This window comes from Poromitra crassiceps, assembly GCF_964638095.1.
Source record: "Poromitra crassiceps genome assembly, chromosome: 14".
Lineage (NCBI taxonomy): Eukaryota > Metazoa > Chordata > Actinopteri > Beryciformes > Melamphaidae > Poromitra > Poromitra crassiceps.
The window spans coordinates 26,920,827-26,941,225 of record NC_139633.1 but is presented as its reverse complement, the minus strand read 5'-3'; the positions used below and the strand labels follow the sequence as shown (position 1 = coordinate 26,941,225).

At 43.9% G+C, this 20,399-nt stretch overlaps 1 protein-coding gene across 1 annotated transcript in view; it reads right to left on the bottom strand.

Moving 5' to 3' along the window:
• Positions 1-20,399, bottom strand: part of map3k21 (mitogen-activated protein kinase kinase kinase 21) — a gene marked incomplete at its 3' end in the record, with an annotated part of 38,569 nt that overhangs the window by 12,422 nt on the left and 5,748 nt on the right. The window contains exons 2-4 of the mRNA XM_083650489.1: positions 3,256-3,436; positions 2,422-2,570; positions 1,433-1,608 (exon numbers count right to left, since the gene is read on the bottom strand). Coding sequence (XP_083506615.1) covers positions 1,433-1,608; positions 2,422-2,570; positions 3,256-3,436 — 506 coding nt within the window. The remainder of the gene's footprint in view (positions 1-1,432; positions 1,609-2,421; positions 2,571-3,255; positions 3,437-20,399) is intronic.

Here is a 20,399-nt window from a genome sequence, read left to right as displayed (position 1 = left end):
TTTGGGCTTTTTTAAGCCGATTGACGCGTTTATATGGATGATTTTTTAATCGGTTTGGGCTTGATTACTATGGTCCATGTAAATGTGCCTGCTGTTACACAGCTACAGTCTTCTCTCATGGTTTACTCTGACGTCTTTTTCTCTCTTAATTGCTCTGAGCTGTGTAATAATAATCCTTACTGGATGACTTCCATAAAACAGCTTTGCAGTCAAGCCCCTTCAGCCACCCACCTAGACACAGATTACTCACAGGAAATCTGCTGGTGTCGTGGCTAATTCTACAAGCAATCTCAAGAAATTGCTGTGGGAAAATGTTAGCTAATGTTCAAGGCAAAATTAGTCCCCCCCCCCTTGGCTCTCACAAGTCAAACGGAACCAGCAAGGATGTTATCACACGGTGACGTGCAAATCATATAAACTGATCAAGTACATTGTGGACTGAATGATTGGAAATCATATAAAGCAAAGCTGCATGTTTACATGAAGGTACAATGCACCGGAAAGAAATTAAATTTACTCTTCTGTAAGAGTAAATTACAAAATTACATTTTTTTTTTTTTTTACTTTTTGAGGTCAGTGACACACATTTCTTTCAATGAGAACCAATTGTGTTTTATTCATTTAGTTACCACAAATAATGCAAAGTGGCTAATTGAAAAATTACAAATAAAAAGAAACAAAACATAAATATAATACAAAACAGACGCTAACTGGAGAACAACAGAGCGCCACCTGTGGAGATTTGGGTGCCCATGTCATTCAGTTCCACCGCTCAATGTGCTGATCCTGCTGTTTCTCCAAACCCCTCCCACTAAGCCAGTGTCAGGAGACTTAGACAGGAAGCAGATTAAGGTCTTAACAAGGGGGAAGTACGCTAAAGCACCTCGACGCTAACGGCTCGTTTTGTTCAACGCTCGATTCGCCCCGTCCACTGAAAAGTAACCAATTAAAATGTAAAGCTCGTTAAAGCTGTCCCGAGTGGTAGAGCTGCATGTTCAGAGCGATGCATAACGACAGGTTAGGCTACATCCATCATCCAAAACAAGAGTTGTGAATAGTGTGTAGGAGGAGGTTTGCAAAATAGGGGATTCAAAATAGCTTCCAACTTCCCACAGATGTGTGTGTGTGTGAGAGAGAGAGGAAAAAGCAAATAAAAATAAAAATATGTTTTATGCATCTTCCCACCTACCAGCCTTCCTTCATACTATCTGTGTGCGTGGCTAATGTCTGCCTGATGGCTCTATAGACGGTTTCAACTCGACAACATAAACATTCTAGACTTCCCCCAGCTTAATTCCTGTTGCATTGTTTGCTAGTACAATAACTGCCAGGACACAAGCCGGGGGTTCCAAACTGTTCACTAGCAGCACAATGAAAACCAGTCTTATACCGTCTGTGTTTTTGTGCTTTCTCATCCCTCTGCCCTTTTCACCTTCTCTTTGGTCCTGAGCTCATCAAACATCTCCTGGATCTCCACCCGCCAGTCGTCCTGCATGCTATGGAAGGAGTCCTGGGGCATGGTGGCCATCACCGCCTCCTCGATGGCCGACAGCTGCTCCAGGATGCAGGAGAAGGAGGGACGCACGTGCGGGTCCTGGTCCCAGCACTCTGGAGACACACACAGCAGCAATACACGGAGAAAAGAGTTTGAGAGAAATGGAGCCACCAGCATAGATTACAGTTTCCCCCTATAGTCATTCAGCTACGGTGCATTCAGAAATATGCTACCTGGCGCTGGCTTGCCCGAATCAAACTACCATAACATTACAACTGAGGACAGTCCTCTTATAGTTTATCTGTGTTTATGTCATGCCGTGTGAGACGTATTGTCAAGGAACTTGTTTTAATAAATGTAAAAAACTAAACTAAACTGTGTATCACGATGATGGAATCCAAATATGAGCAATTTGAACAAATACTGAAAGTGGAAACAGGCCCTGCTCATCAGATAAGGTACAATGGGTACTCTGGAAGCACTCAAATTTGTACCTCTACCAAAACCTTTAGTGAAAACACTGCAATAAACACACAACAACTTTATACAAATACCCATTCAGATTCCTGTGGATACATCCAGATTAATAAGCATGTACAGTATATGGATGGTGTTTGTTTTTTGTTATTCTAGCGGAATACCAGTGCCACTTCGCATTCATATTATAGGATGAAAATGTTTTTTTTTTTCACTGTTATTTTCTTGATTTTCTGTAGCTCACTTTGTGTTTTTCTTTTGTCTGTTAAAAATGACACTTTTACTATGAATTTGGTTGGACTGTTATTATATATTAAAAAGGTTAAACAAAAACAATAACACTCATAACATATCTTAGAGGACTATGACTTGTAATTGCATTTCAAAGCGATGCAACTCTACTCGAGGACGGCCGAGCGATAATTCTGCAAACTGATCATGTGACCTACCTTCCATGAGCTTGGCGAAGGGCTCGGGGCAGGTGGAGGGGATCGGTAATGTCAGCTTATTGACGGCCACGCCATAAGCCACAGCCAGGCCGTCTATCCCACGGTATGGCACCTCCCCTGTTAACAGCTCCCAAAGCAAGACACCATAGCTGGGGGGAAGACACATGCACGCACGCACGCACGCACGCAGGCACGCACGCACACACACACACACACACACACACACACACACACACACACACACACACACACAGACACACACGCACACACACACAAACAAACACACACAAACACGCACGCACACACACACACACACAAACACACACACGCACACACAAACAATCATGTATCTTACAAGCTCTGAACAGCTCACTGAGATCATCTGCAGAAATACAATTGTACTTGTTATTATTGTTACTTATTGTTGTTATTATAAATTCACCACAATGAAATTCCTCCATCAATAAAATGATGTCGCATTGGCTAAAAAAAAGAAGTTCAAAGGAGAAGCAGAGGAGAAGGAAGGACATCAAGAGAAAGAGTGAGGAAAGTAGGAAAGGAACAATAGATAATGTCAGACAAAGGGCTGAGCCTGAGGACACGGTCCAAAATTAACTTGTTTGTCCACCAGAATGTTCACATTTGACAATAGATGACCATTGTCTTTTTGGCTGGCTGTGGTGGTGAGTGAAGCAAACCTACCACAGCCATTTGCATATTTGACCAGCATTTGTCTGGCGGCGGGTGCTAACTTTGGAACGTGCCTGAGGAGAACATCTTTGTCTTGGGTCTGTGGAGGGATGGCGTGCGTGTGTGTTGTTTTTTTTGTCGTACCTCCAGACGTCGCTGCCTTTGGAGAAGAGGGAGGATTTGATGACCTCGGGGGCCATCCAGGAATAGGTGCCGGCCGCCGACATCTTTGTGGTTTTGTGCCACTCCCTGGCCAGGCCGAAGTCTGTGATCTTCAGCGTCTTCCTCCCGATGTCGTCGTTCTCGATTTCTTCAAGTAATAAAACTGAAAGAGAGAGGGGAGACGGTGAGTGAATGGAGGAGCGAGAGAGAGAGGGGGAGGGAGACGTAAGGGGGGGAGGCATGGGAGGGAGGGATGGAGACAAAAAGATGAGAGGGGAGAGAGAGAGAGAGGAACATGCAGGTGAGGAGATGATAGTGGATATCCAGTGGGGCCATCAGCGGTATGCAGGTCATTTATTACTGTAGAAACAGGAGGTTGACAGGACTACAAAGCCCGTGTCCTCGGGTCCTAAAACTATTTAACACATTAAAGTGAGCCCGGAACCCTCCAGACCTGCCTGTAACACCACACCTAAGCCTGAGAGTCAAAACGACGTGTGAAGTCACCCCCTGAATTCAAGACCCCTCTTGCTAATGATGTGTTTTAGAAAAGAACAAGATTTACGAGTACATGATGTACATCCGCCTTGCTCGCTGGTTCTGCTGCGTGACCATTTGGTTAAGTAAGCGTTGCACGCACACTGGTTCTGCTGCATGACCATTTGGTTAAAGGAGAATTTATTTATTTTTTTAACCTGGAGCCCTCTCCTCACATTAATTATTATCTGACGACTCACCCTCATAATCAGATTATGACGATATGGGTCGAAAACGAGAATAAAACTGTCTATTTACATGGATGAAAAGCACGCTGCCACGTGGCCCCCACGGAGCTCCATTCTAGGACTGGCTTGCACACTATTGATCTCAAAACAACGCCTAAGACGGACAAAAACGCTGCAGAGAACACTGGGTGAGTCATCAGATAATAATTAATGTGAGGAGAGGGCTCCAGGTTAAACAAAAACGAAATTCTCCTTTTAAGCGTTGCGCGCACACTGGTTCTGCTGTGTAACCATTTGGTTAAGTAAGTTGCGCGCACACAAAGATTCATTAGAGGACCGATGAACTGCATTTTCCAAGATGTTCCTCAAACTTCTGACAGTGCTGTAAGAGGATCACTTTGACTTTTCAGGTCAAGGTGGATCCGATTTGTCCTGTATAGTGACCCTGGGTCTCTAGGTTACAATATGTTTAATTTCAGATCAGTTAACGTTGTAGGGCCATATGAAATCTCATTTATTCTCTCAAAATTCCATTTGATTTTCAAAATGACATTTTCTTTTTCCATTTTAAGGGTTAGGAGGATGTTTTTGTTTGTTTGATGACTTGGCCGTCTAAGACAGACTTTGATACAGTATGTTTCTCAGAGTGAAAACCAAGCAAGACCGATCCCCCCCTCTCAAAACGCCCCAATTGAAAACTGAATTAATTCTCCGGGCCTATTTTACAATGATCCGATCATTTGGGTCACTACAATAATTAGGTTGACTTTTGATTTGGATAATTAGGTCTACTTTTATCAATTTTGGACAAATTATGGAAAATTCTGCAATATCCCATGTTTTACAGTTGATTCCATTTTTATTACCAAATTCCATTCCGTCCATTTTCCCCCGCATTGTGGAAACCACATGACCCTACGCTATATTATTACAGATACACAGGAGCCTAGATCACATAGGAGCTTATTATAAGAGCCTAAGGAGATGATGCCACCTAAGACCACGTGATGATTGGAGACTCGGAGTCGTGACATTTTGGCTACATTCTCTTCTCCACTGTTTTCTCTCTGAACAGGAAATTATTCCCGGTGTGTTGATACACCAACTGCCAAAACACAATAATGCCATGTGGGATTCCTCTCCTCGGGGCTCTCCTCTTTGATAAGAAGAAGCAACCTTTTCTGTGTGCTGGTGTATCAGCTACCACAACAGTCTCTGTCTCGGCTCATCTTGGTTTTCATTTCAACATCGCTTGTTTTTCCCTCCTGCCAACACCTCCTCCAATTACATACCTTCCCATTTCATTAATTACAAGCCCTTCCTATTTCATCTACTAGGGTTGTCAAAAGTATCGAAAAGTATCAATGCTGAACATTTGAATCGGATACAGTATTCATTTGCAACAGGAATCGATAGTATCGATAAGTATCAATGCTGAACATTTGAATCGGATACAATATTAATTTGCAACAGCATCGATAAGTATCAATACTAAAAATTTGAAATGGATAAAATACTCATTTGCAACAGTTTTGATACCATCAGTGCTTTCTTTTAATGAAAAATCACTGATTTCTCCCTCCCTATCATTGGGTATCTGTTGCTTCAACAAGGTAAACGTGTTCTGATGGTTAGAGCAGGGCTAATCTGCTGTCTAAATTCAAAGTTTGATCAGGCCTAGATTATGGATAAGTGTGCGTCTGTTCCTCCATCTGTCTACATTTTTTGTCTGACTATTTATTTGTATAACTATTTTTATGCCTCTTGATGCGTCGTCATCCCCCCTTCCCATGGTATCGAAAATGGTATAGAGTATCGATATTTTCCTGGGTATTGGTATCGAAGTAGAAATTATAGTATCGTGACATCCCTATGATCTACCACTGGAAGTGACATGTTTTCCATCAACTGTATTCAGATTATTTACAGAACATCCAACTGAAAAACAAATGCAAAATTGCATTAACATTTTGTTTAGCTACATTAGATGCAGCCATTCCCGCAAATGCCTTCAACATGTCATGTACTGAATTCATCTCTTGAACGACGTCTTCTAGTTTCACCCATAGAGACACTGCGTAACGCGTCATCATTCAGAAGCCACGCCCAAAACGGGGGAAAACAGAAACCCCCCCTCCAATCCTGGCGTTCTCCTATGTCGCGTGCATGGTTGCGTGTTGCACAAAAAGATCGTATACAGAAGATGAACACTCACATTTTTCCTCTCGCTAATTCTCAATGGCTTCCTTGTTTTCCCCGGGAGTACAAAAAAACTTGAACTGGCGATTTTTTTACATTTGTTGTCTGCGCAGCCCACCACACAACAGCTTTAGCTATGTTTAATTCAAGGAAAATGACGCTGGTGTGTGGAAATGAACGGAGCTTTTCCCCCGTGATGGGCATGGCCTATTTCATGCAGTGTCTCTATGGGGGGGGAATAATATCAAAAATAGATTTTTTCAAAATAGATTTTTCATGAATGACATGTTTGGCCTGGATTTGGGTTATAAGCACAAAATCAGTTCATAATGTGCTCATTATAATATGAGGCCTCTGAACCCATTCTGAAGCCGGGAATGGAAAAACATATAGCTACATATTGCGTTCTGTAGCCATATCCACTGGAAATATAAGATAGAAAAACGTGAGTTGAAATTAGGTGGTTTTGATTGAGGCACTTACGGTGGCCACTGGGAGGTGACAATACAAGGGAAACAATGAAGGCGCATTAATACAACATCACAGCCTAGTATTGTTGGCGTGTACACTCTTCGCCGGTGATATTCCCATGGGGCACTGGTGGTTTCCCGCCTTTTGTGAGCGAAATCTCAGGTGAGTCAACTGTGTCTGCACGTCAGGTCACAGCACAAAGTCGCCCTCTAAATGGATACGGAGTGTCTTATAAAGTAGTAAGAGGTGTCAGATACTCCCAGAGGATACGTGCCTGGCTTAAGGCAGGCTGAGCATGCAACGGGACGTTGGGTGCGAGCGTGAGCTTTGTGCCATGTCTTCAAAGCAAAAACAATGTGCCTGATGATAAAGTTACACTCTGGGAAACACTCCCACAAACATGCCGAGGCATACAGTCACCTAGTGTATTATAGGGTTTATTATAGGGTTGGGCCATATGTTCAAATCTTCCAACCGGCCCATCAACCGGCGATTGCTGTATGTATGTATGTATGTATGTATGTATATATAATATATACATACGCCACCTAACACTGAAGGCTATCTCGTACACACACACACACACACTTCCTATTCGCGCATGCTTCGAATTGGGCTTTACAGATTCGTTATTAGACCATTAAATGAGCAAAATAAAAGGACAAAAATCGCCAGAAAAAAAATCAATCATCATCTCGCTAATAGTCGATATATTCATGCTATCGCCCCCAGCCCTACTATTAAACTAACCCTAACCCTAACCCTGTATTACACACTGTACCCCATGTTCTTCAAAAGTGATAAGCAGTTTATTGGCAATGAGTTCTCAACCTTCAACAGATGCTGAGCAGTGTGTGTGTGTGTGTGTGTGTGTGTATGTGCATGTGTGTACAGTTCAGCAAGGTGGTTGCACTCAAGGCGTTCTATTATCACTCCCTGACCTTGGGACTTACTCCCTCACACAGCAGGGCCTGAACGTGCCAACATACACAAACACTCACACACACGCACGCACGCACACACACACACACACACACACACACACACTTTCTCCAATCTCAAATCACAGTCACATACAAAGTAAACACACTTTTATCTTATAGCTCTAAAGCCACATGAGGGGTTTTCCCACGCTGAGGAGGAGGTTGATGATGGTTAGTAACAGCTCAGCTCACAGTGTGGCAGATAAGAGTACCACAGACTGGACCAGACCTGGGAGCTGCTGCCACAGACTGGACCAGACCTGGGAGCTGCTGCCACAGACTGGACCAGACCTGGGAGCTGCTGCCAGCTGCACAGACACACACGCTTTGACGTGGGGGGAGGAGGAGTGGAATGGAGGCTAGGTGTTGAGTTGTGGAACAGAAATGGGGGAGATGCAGGGGGCTCGACTAGTTCATGCAACAACAACAAAAGTCTATTTTAGTGTGACGGCTTGAAGTGAAGTTAGTGAAGTTATCCTTTCCTTTATTGTCCCCCTGGGGAAAGTCACCGTCTGCATTTGACCCCTGCTCTACTCAGAACTAGGGATGTCACAATATATCGTCCCACAATATATCGCGATATCAAAAAGTGACAATATGTATCGTTGAGATGAAATCTCATATCGCGAGAAAAAGAAGCTGAACATGGTGGCACTGATCTGCATCTGATTGCATGCTCGCTCTCCTTTTCATTGCTTTGTTTGAACAGACGAGGGACGTTACAGACACGGAGGATGAAAATGGTGAAATTACTCAAATTAGCATGGAGGATGCCCCCTCAACTTACAAATCGCCCGCAAAAAAATATTGTTAAAATATCGTATCGTATCGTTATCGTGAACCCAATATTGTGTATTGTATCGTATCGTGAACCGAGTGTATCGTGACACCTCTACTCAGAACCTTCCTAGAACTAGGAGCAGTGGGGCGGGCGAGGTGCAGCGTCCGGGGACCAACTCCAGTTTGATTGCCAGGCCAGCAGTGCCTTGCTCAGGGACACCGACAGGAGTATTAACCCTTAACACATGTTTTTTGGTGGTGGGTGATAACCGGACCACATGGAGGAAACCCACACAGGGAGGAGAACATGCAAACTCCACACAGAAAGCACCTGGGACTGACCGGGGGTTCCAACCCGGGACCTTCTTGCTGTGAGGCAACAGTGCTAACCACTGAGCCACCGTGCCGTCTCTCTTCGGGTTTGGGCCGCCACAATTAAAACGTGTTCCATTGATCAGAGAAAATGTAAGTGAAAGGACATGAAGCGGTATCTTTTTAACCCTAGTGTGACTCCTATAGGACAGAAAAGGTAGGTCTTTATAACCCTAGTGCGACTCCTATAGGACAGAAAAGGTAGGTCTTTATAACCCTAGTGCGACTCCTATAGGACAGAAAAGGTAGGTCTTTATAACCCTAGTGCGACTCCTATAGGACAGAAAAGGTAGGTCTTTATAACCCTAGTGTGACTCCTATAGGACAGAAAAGGTAGGTCTTTATAACCCTAGTGCGACTCCTATAGGACAGAAAAGGTAGGTCTTTATAACCCTAGTGCGACTCCTATAGGACAGAAAAGGTAGGTCTTTATAACCCTAGTGCGACTCCTATAGGACAGAAAAGGTAGGTCTTTATAACCCTAGTGCGACTCCTATAGGACAGAAAAGGTAGGTCTTTATAACCCTAGTGCAACTCCTATAGGACAGAAAAGGTAGGTCTTTATAACCCTAGTGCGACTCCTATAGGACAGAAAAGGTAGGTCTTTATAACCCTAGTGCGACTCCTATAGGACAGAAAAGGTAGGTCTTTATAACCCTAGTGCGACTCCTATAGGACAGAAAAGGTAGGTCTTTATAACCCTAGTGCGACTCCTATAGGACAGAAAAGGTAGGTCTTTATAACCCTAGTGCGACTCCTATAGGACAGAAAAGGTAGGTCTTTATAACCCTAGTGCGACTCCTATAGGACAGAAAAGGTAGGTCTTTATACCCCTAGTGCGACTCCTATAGGACAGAAAAGGTAGGTCTTTATAACCCTAGTGCGACTCCTATAGGACAGAAAAGGTAGGTCTTTATAACCCTAGTGCGACTCCTATAGGACAGAAAAGGTAGGTCTTTATAACCCTAGTGCGACTCCTATAGGACAGAAAAGGTAGGTCTTTATAACCCTAGTGCGACTCCTATAGGACAGAAAAGGTCAGTCTTTTCAACCCTAGTGCGACTCCTATAGGACAGAAAAGGTACGTCTTTTTAACCCTAGTGCGACTCCTATAGGACAGAAAAGGTAGGTCTTTATAACCCTAGTGCGACTCCTATAGGACAGAAAAGGTAGGTCTTTATAACCCTAGTGCGACTCCTATAGGACAGAAAAGGTAGGTCTTTATAACCCTAGTGCGACTCCTATAGGACAGAAAAGGTAGGTCTTTATAACCCTAGTGCGACTCCTATAGGACAGAAAAGGTAGGTCTTTATAACCCTAGTGCGACTCATATAGGACAGAAAAGGTCAGTCTTTTCAACCCTAGTGCGACTCCTATAGGACAGAAAAGGTCAGTCTTTTTAACCCTAGTGCGACTCCTATAGGACAGAAAAGGTCAGTCTTTTTAACCCTAGTGCGACTCCTATAGGACAGAAAAGGTAAGTCTTTTCAACCCTAGTGCGACTCCTATAGGACAGAAAAGGTAGGTCTTTATAACCCTAGTGCGACTCCTATAGGACAGAAAAGGTAGGTCTTTATAACCCTAGTGCGACTCCTATAGGACAGAAAAGGTCAGTCTTTTCAACCCTAGTGCGACTCCTATAGGACAGAAAAGGTACGTCTTTTTAACCCTAGTGCGACTCCTATAGGACAGAAAAGGTCAGTCTTTTCAACCCTAGTGCGACTCCTATAGGACAGAAAAGGTAGGTCTTTATAACCCTAGTGCGACTCCTATAGGACGGAAAAGGTATGTCTTTTTAACCCTAGTGCGACTCCTATAGGACTCTACTAATATCCACCGTATTGGTGCCATTACTAGCCTCGGGCACTAAGGGGATCCTCTACCCAGGCTGCAACAAAAGGCATTCCATTACAAACAGGTTCCACGAGACCAATGATACGCCGCCACTTCCTGTTGTCAAGTCGTCTCGGTGATTGCGTAGATTCCTCCCAGCAGGCTCTGTGGGTTCATAATGACTCGTGGTGGGTTAGTTACACAACCTAGGAGGACGGTGCTTCTAGGAGAAACCCGGCGTCTTCACTTGATTGGCCTATAGAGTGTCACGCCAAATTCTTTCTTTGTTGCTCCGTGATGCTTCAATGTCAGCCCTCGAGAGATTCCAGATAAAAGCACCTATCTCCTGTCGACATGATTGCATTGCTGACGTTATTGGACATCATCTTTAAACCTGAGCCGTTAGCTTTTTGCCCATTGCATTCCATTAGCAGACGCGCTACCGCTAACTCCACCGCCCGACTCTGTGATGGCCGTTGCCTAGTAACTTGCGGTTTTATGTCCGATGATTATGCATCTCACCATAGTGATATTATGATCGGCATTGAAGCAAAATTCCCAAATTTCTGCCATCTTAAAAAACAACTAGAACTGCAGTATGCTATGCTATAGGGGTGGGAATCACAAGTTTGATCACGATGCGATCCGATCTCGATTCGTTTGACAACGATGTGATTTTTTGCCGAGATCACAAAGTCTGCCACGATATACGGTGCGATTCGATTCAGGGGGCTGCGATCGATAATTAGCCCCACGATATGCCCACAGTCAGTTAAACAATCAGTTTAAAAAAAAGCAACTACAATATCATTTGACAATTTTATTGTTGAGCTCTTACACATTTAAATGAAAATTAATCTAGTCTTTTTAATAAGATTCCAAAGTAAAAGCATAATGTTTATTTATTTTATGGCGGGTCATAGCGATTAATATCGATGTTTTCACTGTGGATTGATGCAGTTGGATCGTTGATCATTGAATCGATGCATCTTTGCACCCCTACTATGCTATGGCATGTAGAGGATGTCTTAATAACACGTGATGACTACACTCTAAAGTAACATAGTAACAAAGCTCAATTAAAGTGTACTTTTAAATGTAACCCCTCCCCCCCATCCTATAGACGGTTTTAACTTGACAACAAAAACATTCTAAATTGAACCCCCGCTCACTTCCTGTTGCAGTGTTTGCTATGGACATAAAAGAAAACATTAAAGTGCAGGACTGACCATTCCGTGAAAACAGTCTATACAGCTGAGCAGCGAAAACAAAAGTAACGATGCCGAGTGAATATTTCTGCAGTTTGCCGAATGCTGAGAAAAAGGAAGTGCTGTGGGGTTGCGCTCTGGTGAAAACCGTCTATAGCAGTAGTAAAGGCTAATATGCACTTTTCCATTTGAAAGTGTCAGTATTACCAGCATTTGGCTGGTGGTGACTGCTGGTAATTCAGTGGCTTCTGTTTACTGATTAATGACAGTGGCGTGTCTTCAGCATATGCACACCTGTCTTTGAAGTCCACCTGCAGTGACCTCTTCACCCCATTCTATTTTCTAAGCTCTTCTTATCAAGTATGGATTCAGGCTTCACTGAAAAAGATCAAGAACCTCACGCTCAGCCTCTGAAACAATACATTATGTTTTATCTTTATTTTATTGGCCCCTGAGAACAAACTAAGAGACACAAATGTTTCAGGCTGACTGCCTTCTTCAGTGTATCCCATTTGATTAACCTTCAATTTCCCATGTAGATCATTTGTGAATCTTGCTGCAGTTGTGTCTTTGATGGGCAGATAGCCATCTCTCTCTTTCAGCCTTTTTTGTTTTGTTTCTGGAAATTCAGATGAAATGAAGTAGAAATAGCTACGTGCTACAACTCAAATGAAACACAAAAGAGAAAGATACATTTGTGTCAATATAATGTATATTATATATGTATATATAATATAATGTAGCCCTGAGACCTTCTGAACGTGTTCTGGTTCCCATCCAACATCCATCCAGGGTCATACTAAAAAAAGTACAGCCCCAGGCTAAGCCCCGCCCCCGCCCCACCCCGGCAAACAGGCTCTACTGGAGAGATGGATCCTGTGGTCAGACTGGTGTGGAACAGGAGTTAGCAGACCTGAAGCCTTTACAGCCGAGACCATCTTCTCTCCCTGCTCCGGGTCGTCTAGTCCAGGGGTTCCCAACTTTTTTTGTCTTATGTACCCCTTGAGCTGTTTTGCCATGTACCCCCTCACTCATGTCTGTTGATGATACTCCTACATTTGTTCTATAACTTTTTAGTTGAATATGCAGACGACATGCAAGTAAACCCAAACAAAATAGATGTTACACTGAACTGCCGGTGTTTGTCACCTCACCAGGCCCCTAAACCTGAATCTGGAGCGACAGCAACTGGATGTCTTTGAGCCATTCATCAATAGCATAACAGTGTAGCAGGTGCCACTTGCCACTGCCAGGGGGGAAACTAGTTGCAGCGCATATGTACCATTTCAACAATGGGCTTATGAAATCACTTGGAATATATCTTCTTCTTTTTTTGCATTTTGGAAGTAAATTGTAATCCCTAATCTTTTCAAGTACCCCCTGCAAACTGCTCAAGTACCCCTACCTACCCCTGGCTGGGAATCATTGGTCTAGTCCGGGCATGTCCAAAGTCCGGCCCTGGGGCCAATTGCGGCCCGCGGACAGATTTTAAGTGGCCGTCGGCTTTGTCTCTCAAAATATACTATATGTGGCCCTCCACACAGTAATGGTTCATCAAGCAAGTTCAATTTGCATTTTTTCCCCTTTCACCTAACGATGACAGCACTATCATACAGTTTGTGCAGGAACCAAGTAGGAACAGCACATGCAGAACGAATGTTTTCAGATGGTAATCTTTAGAGTACATTTGTATGTGATTTTTGATTACAAAAAAATTATAACCCATATGATGCGCACCTGGCCCTCCGGCATTTTCACATGATGTAATCTGGCCCCCCATTCAAAAAAGTTTGGACACCCCCTGGTCTAGTCCATCCTGAGTCTGTTGTTGGTCCCAAAACAGATGGTCTGAGAGCATTAATACTGCTCTGTCTCCCCCTCCTCCCCCCACATCTTTTACTCAATCCACACTAACCCATTGACACCCGATGCAGCATTTGTGTGTGTATCCCTTTAAGACCGTGAACAGAGTATGACGCGGTTCGCGGTCTTAAAGGGATACACACACAAATGAGGGATATACACGCAAATGCTGCATCAGATATCAATGGGCTAAACATGTTTCTTCCTCCTATGAACGAAAAAAAAATGAAAGTCTTTGGGGAGATGGTGGGGAGCAACAGGAGCTGGATATGCCTGCGCCGCGGGGCAGACCCCACCCTCAGTTCACCTCCCCCTCCCCCCATGTGATCCCCCTGGCCAGCAGAGGATCTTCAGGCAGAGCCTCAGTAGTGTTTCATGGTGGAACAGGGGGAGGATCAGAGGCAGCTCCCACGCTTCTTCTTCTTCTCATTGCTTTCTAAACCCCTCTAGGTACAAAAAGGAGAAACGTCTTTGGGGCAAACGTGATCCTTTCCCATCTGCCTGGCTTCAACTTGAAAGAGCGTCAGGGTTTCCTCACTACAAGCCCACAAGAGTCCAACCTAAACGCCACAAACCAATAGAGAGGCAAAGTGACCGCCTACTTCCTGCTTCAGCAGCACTGTAGTACCAGAGATTTTCATCCGCCATTTATTTTCCCATACACATTTCGTAAAATGCGTCTAAAAATAGTTTTACTGGTTCAAACCAAACGGTACAGATATATTTAGAAACAGGAGAGATCGCATAACATTTCACTGGGACCAAAACGTAAAAGAAATGCGGGTATAAAGAAAATATTTTTTCAATGTGTTTTTTTTAGGTTTTGGCCCGAGTGAAATGTTCTATGGTCTCTCCCGATTATAGCGTTAGCTGAACCGTTTGGTTCGATGAAGTAAAACAATTTTATAAGCATTTTACGAAATGTCTATGGGAAAATAAATGGCGGATCAAAATCTCTGGTACAGTGCTGAAGCAGGAAGTGACGTTCCACTTTGCCTCTCTATGACATATACAGTATATGCCCACCATTTGCCGGTACTTGGTAGTTCAGCAGTTTTGCAAAACTATATACAGTTATTAATTCCTCAAGTGTCTATTTTTAGCAAAATTCCATGGGCATTAAACAGCCAAAAATAGTTTCCCTTGGTCCTTGGTCCTTATGCATTTACAAGTATATACTGTACAAGACAACCCCCTGCGAATTCCACTGTGGGCTCCAAATTCAGTGGAATTTGAGGCCCGTTGTCTGAGACTCGGCACGCAATGCAGCGTGTATCAGCGTCGACGCACGCCATGAATTTCTCCCAGAAGCTTGCATTTTGGGTCGTTCTGTTTGATTGACTGGTCATAGATAGAAGCATGGTTGGCACAGGGAATTTACAGCAATCTCGAGAGTATAGCCTATATAGCTTGCTATAAAAAAAAGAAATACGTTCAATAAACACAGATCTAAAATTTGGAATTATATAATCTGTCCGTTAAACTGAAATCGTCCCAGACAAATGCTGACACACACACACACAGCACAGCAAACAACAACATTTTGGTAGCTGCACCAACAGACCAATCCAATCGAGCGAGAGCAATTGGGGTTCCTGTGGTAAGCAGGAACAAGGCTGCTAAACATTCCCCCACTCGCTCGTCTATCTGTCCTGGTTGAGATGAGAGTGCCCCGGGCAGGCATTCTGCTTGATGGGAACAGGATCGGGGGGTAATGGTTAGCAACACCCATCTATCATGATCGGGTCTCTCTGGGCCACTCGCTCTTTGTCTGCTCTCTTCCTCTGCCTAGTTCATGTCTGTTTAAGCCCCGAAATCATCCGTTAACTAGGCTGATTAAAAGTGACAATTGTTAGAGGTGTTTTTTTCCCCCGCTATGCTAGCTAGCATCTGTGAATGTGCTGCTGTGGGGGGGGGGGGGGGGGGACTAGGGAGGGGGATTGGCTGAATCGGAAGGCCGCTCTCCTCAGCTGTTGGCTCCTTTCCTTTTCACCATGGCCCGGCGACAATAGGTGCAGTCAGGGAGAGGTCATAAAAAACACAGTGAAAGCATCTGCACTCCTCCTCTCTCCCCTCTGCCCATTCTCCCGTCAGAGAAAAGACAGGCAGTAACTGTCTGCGTGTCACTATAAGGGGGTAATTGTGGTGGAAGCCGGGGAGAAGAGTTGCCCTGCAACACCTAGTCAGGCTTTGGTAACTTTCCCCCCTTGGGCAGGATTTAAACACGAGGCGGCCTTCTTCTCGCAGATCTACCGGACGACGTGTGTGTGTGGAGAGAGAGACGCCCAGAGAGGAGAGGAAGACAGAGAGACGATGTAGTGTAACAATACAGAGGCAAAGTGGAACGTCACTTCCTGCTTCAGCACTGTACCAGAGATTTTCATCCGCCATTTATTTTCCCATAGACATTTTGTAAAATGCTTATATAAAAATAGTTTTACTTGGTTCAGGTATATTTAGAAACAGGAGAGATCGCATAACATTTCACTCGGACCAAAACGTTTAAAAAAAAAGCGGGTTTAAAGAAAATATTTTTTCTATGTTGTTTTTTAAAGTTTTGGTCTGAGTGAAATGTTCTATGGTCTCTCCCGATTCTAAATACATCTGAGCCGTTTGGTTTGACCAAGTAAAACTAATTTTTACAAGCATTTTACGAAATGTCTATGGGAAAATAAATGGCGGGTGAAAATCTCTGGTACAGTGCTGAAGCAGGAAGTGACGTTCCACTTTGGCTCTCTCTAGTTTTTTGGATTGATGGAAGAATGCCGTCGCGCAGCACGCTCCCAAAACGGAACTGTGTCAGTTTCAGTGTGTGTGCGGACTGTGTGTGTGGCTTTCGAGGGGGCACATTCCTGGCGTGCTATCGTTTTGCATTGAGAGACGTGAAACTCCCGAGTTAATGTGGGTTATGCACGCTGGCTCTGGGCCAAGTTTCAGTGTGTGGGTTTGTGTGCTGCTCTTATCTAGAGCTCTATCAACAACGCCACTCCTAAGACCGAAGGAGAAGAATAGATGGAGTTAATGTTGGAAGAGGGCAAAAAAATTCAATCAAAGGATCGATTAAAGGATGTTCTAAATAAGGAGGAAAGATTGAAAGAGTGAGTTGAAAGAGTGAGTTGAAAGAGAAATGGAAGGAAGAGTGAGGGTTGGAAAAAGAAAGGAGTGAAAGAAACCACACGGGAGGGAACTAGGTAAGGATTGGAATAACGAAGCGAGAAGGGAAACCCCCCCCTCGGACTCCGCCGCAATAAAAGAGTACGGGCGGCTCTCTGGGGAGATTAAATATGAACGGGACAAAACAAAACGAGGGCTTTGAGACCCTGCGAGTCCTCGGCCATTCTTCTGCCTCGCAGTAGCCTAGCAACCGCTGCTTGACCAGTCCATTGTGCAAACGTATGTTAAGCTTTTATCCCTCATTAGCAACATTCCTCCCTGCAGGCTGGGATTTGACAGATTAGGGGGGGGGGGGGGGGGGACACAAAGGAGATTTGGGCCAAATCTCGCTGACTTTTCCAACATATTACTTTACGGGCTAATCATTGATCAAATAGCTGCGTGTTTTGCCAGTGTGGACGGAGCGTGTGTACACTGAGAGTTGATAAATGACAGGCCCCGAGTAGTTGAGTGAAGGTGGAGAGGTTTCGGGGTGTGTGACGTCCGCCTGCCTCTGTATGTGTGTGTCCTGATTTGCCCCCCTAGAAGATCACAATATCTCTATCTAAATCTATTTATAGCGTGGTCTGGGTGAATACTCGTTTCCGATTGGCCGGCAGGTGTGTGCATTAAAACCGTATAACGCACACGTAGTCCGGCTCAAGTCTAAGTCACATGTCGTGAATTAATCCGCTCTCCGACCTGCACAGCTGTTTCATCAAACAGCACAGCTAACGTGATTCAACTCGTTACCTCAGCTTCTAGGAGCTGAGCGGACTAAGCTTCCCTGCGCCATACCGGCTCATATCCAAGGTTTGTCCTCTTTGCCGGAACAGCGAACAACGTTTCCATTGCATGAGAAGCCGACGGGATGGTTACGCTTGTTCCAGGTATTAGTCGGTTCCCCAAGTGTTGCTAGGTAAACGGAGTTAGCGAGGGGTCTGACGCGGAAGTAGGCTATATCAAGTTGGGTTTTTTTGCAGAGCGAAAAACGTAAGACTTTGATTGCTAAACTTGCACCAAAAATTTGCGAATGCTTTTATTTTATATTGTTGGCAAATGACCATGGTATAAGCGGGATAATCAACTCCTAGGTGTGCATTATGTAAGGGATAATGTATACTGAGCCGGTGATTACTGTGGAAATAATGACCGACAGGTGAATGATTTAGCCCGACGCGCAGCGGAGGGCTTAATATTCACCTGAAGGTCATTATTTCCAGTAATCACCGGCTCAGTATACATTATCCCGCTTAGAACACGGCCTACAACTAAATCATTCAATAATCTGACAAAAATAATTATTCAAATATATTTTTTAATAGCGTTTTCAACACAAAGCGGTTTCATTCGTAATTGGCACACAAGACACCACAGCTGCAACTGGTTGGCCTAATTAGTAGCGTCTGCGGACAAAATGCTCTTACCAACTGATTCGGTTGTCGAGAAATAATGACCGGTGAATATTGTTGATTGACCAATCAGAATCGAGTATTCGAGAGAGCCGTGTTCTAAATGCTTTTAATGCACTTTGCGTCGTGCATTAAAATCATATATTGCACACGTAGGTAGGGATGCACCGATCCACTTTTTTCACTTCCGATCCGATTCCGATACCTGAATTTGGATATCTGCCGATACCGATATTATGCCGATACCAATATTTTTCTTGAATATACAGTATAGGCAAAGATTTGGCCAATTAAAGTTTTTTTTTAATATACCTTGCAAAAAGCAGACAAAATTAAGAAAATATACAAGGCAAAGAAGGAATTGCAATTTTTTTTTTTTTTTTTTTTTCAATTCCGATCCGATCCGATCCGTGAATTAGTGCCATATCGGCACCCGATACCGATATTGGATCGGATCGGCCCCATCCCTACACGTAGGAGTTGATTATCCCTTACATACAGTATGAACCAAAAATGGGTGTGTGTGAAACGCGCACACTGACATGTTTCACCTGTTTAATTCGACAGATTGCTGGAAAAACAATCATTTCGTCATGCAGTGTATACACGCGTTTTCTTTTTTTACCCCCTGTGAAGATAATTCACATTCCTTTGATCCATCTAGATTGGGCTGACAGACACACAGACACAATGCCAAGACAAACAGATAGACAACAGGCCCACACACTAGCAGATGCAACAACTTCTCTAAAGTTGCGTTATTCTAGGTTTGACTGGGAAAACAATCCAACACACTGCGGGGTGCCGTGTGTGTGTTTGGGTGCAGGAGAGAGTATTTTGTGAACTCCCTGTCCTGTCCCAGGTCTAAGCAAACACGGCTAGCTTCATTCAGCCTCTCTTTGTTTTAGATAAAACTGACCGACAGATGTTCAGACTTCTGACCCCGAGGCAGACGACTACCTGCAACTATTTATAGAGAGCCAAAGTGGAACGTCACTTCCTGCTTCAGCACTGTACCAGAGATGTTCTTCTGCAAATTTATTTCCCCGTAGACATTTCCTAAAATGCTTATACAAATAGTTTTACTTGGTCAAACAAAACGGTTCAGCTATATTACGAATCGGGAGAGACCATAGAACATTTCACTCGGACCAAAACTAACAAAAAAAAACAATTTTCTTTTTTCTTTTTTAAACCTGCATTTTTTTTTTTTTTTTTACCTTTTGGTCCGAGTGAAATGTTATGCAATCTCTCCTGTTTCTAAATATAATCTGAACAGTTTGGTTTGAACAAGTAAAACTATTTTTATACCCATTTTACGAAATGGGAAAATAAACGGCGGATGAAAATCTCTGGTACAGTGCTGAAGCAGGAAGTGACGTTCCACTGTGGCTCTCTATGCACCCTTCAATGCCTTGTTTTAGGCCTTGTCTCTGGTCCAGCTGTTGGTTAACCTATTGATACCTGATGCAGTTTTTGCGTGTATATATTCTTGCACAGGCATGCAGTCAACAGGGAGAGTGACAGTATATTAAAGTTTCCCCATTTTCCTTCTTCTCATGGAGCCCAGAAGTGCTGGACGCACACACTGACTGTGGATAATCTTTCCCAAGTGAAGTTTTAAATGCCCTCTGTCTACTGAAAGGCTGTTGTCTCTTGTTCACAGTGAAGTGGCAGTGCAAACACAATGCCTTGTGTTGCCGCACTGTGTGCCTGTGTGGGGGAGGCTGTTTGTGTATCTTCACCAAACATCCGATTAGCTGGAGCAGCCTAAACAGCAGTTAAATCCCGTCTCCCCATCTGCCCTATAATTAACTTCATCTTAAATAAGTCTCTTTCGATTTCTCGGGCTGGGTTCTCTGCTGCAGCATAGCATCATTATGCATATGAAGAGTTTTAACAATGTGACTTGGAGGCCGTTTACACCTGGCACCAACATGCGTTTTCTGTGATCAGATTGCAATCGGATAGTGCTTGACCACTTAAAAGTACAGGTGTTGATGCCCCCAAGACACATTGAAGATTGGATTGCGATCTGATCGGCCAAACCACCATCCGGAGGTGGTCAGAGATGCAATGTAAATGCAATGTCAAGCCATTTTGGGTGATCAGATTGCAATCTGATCA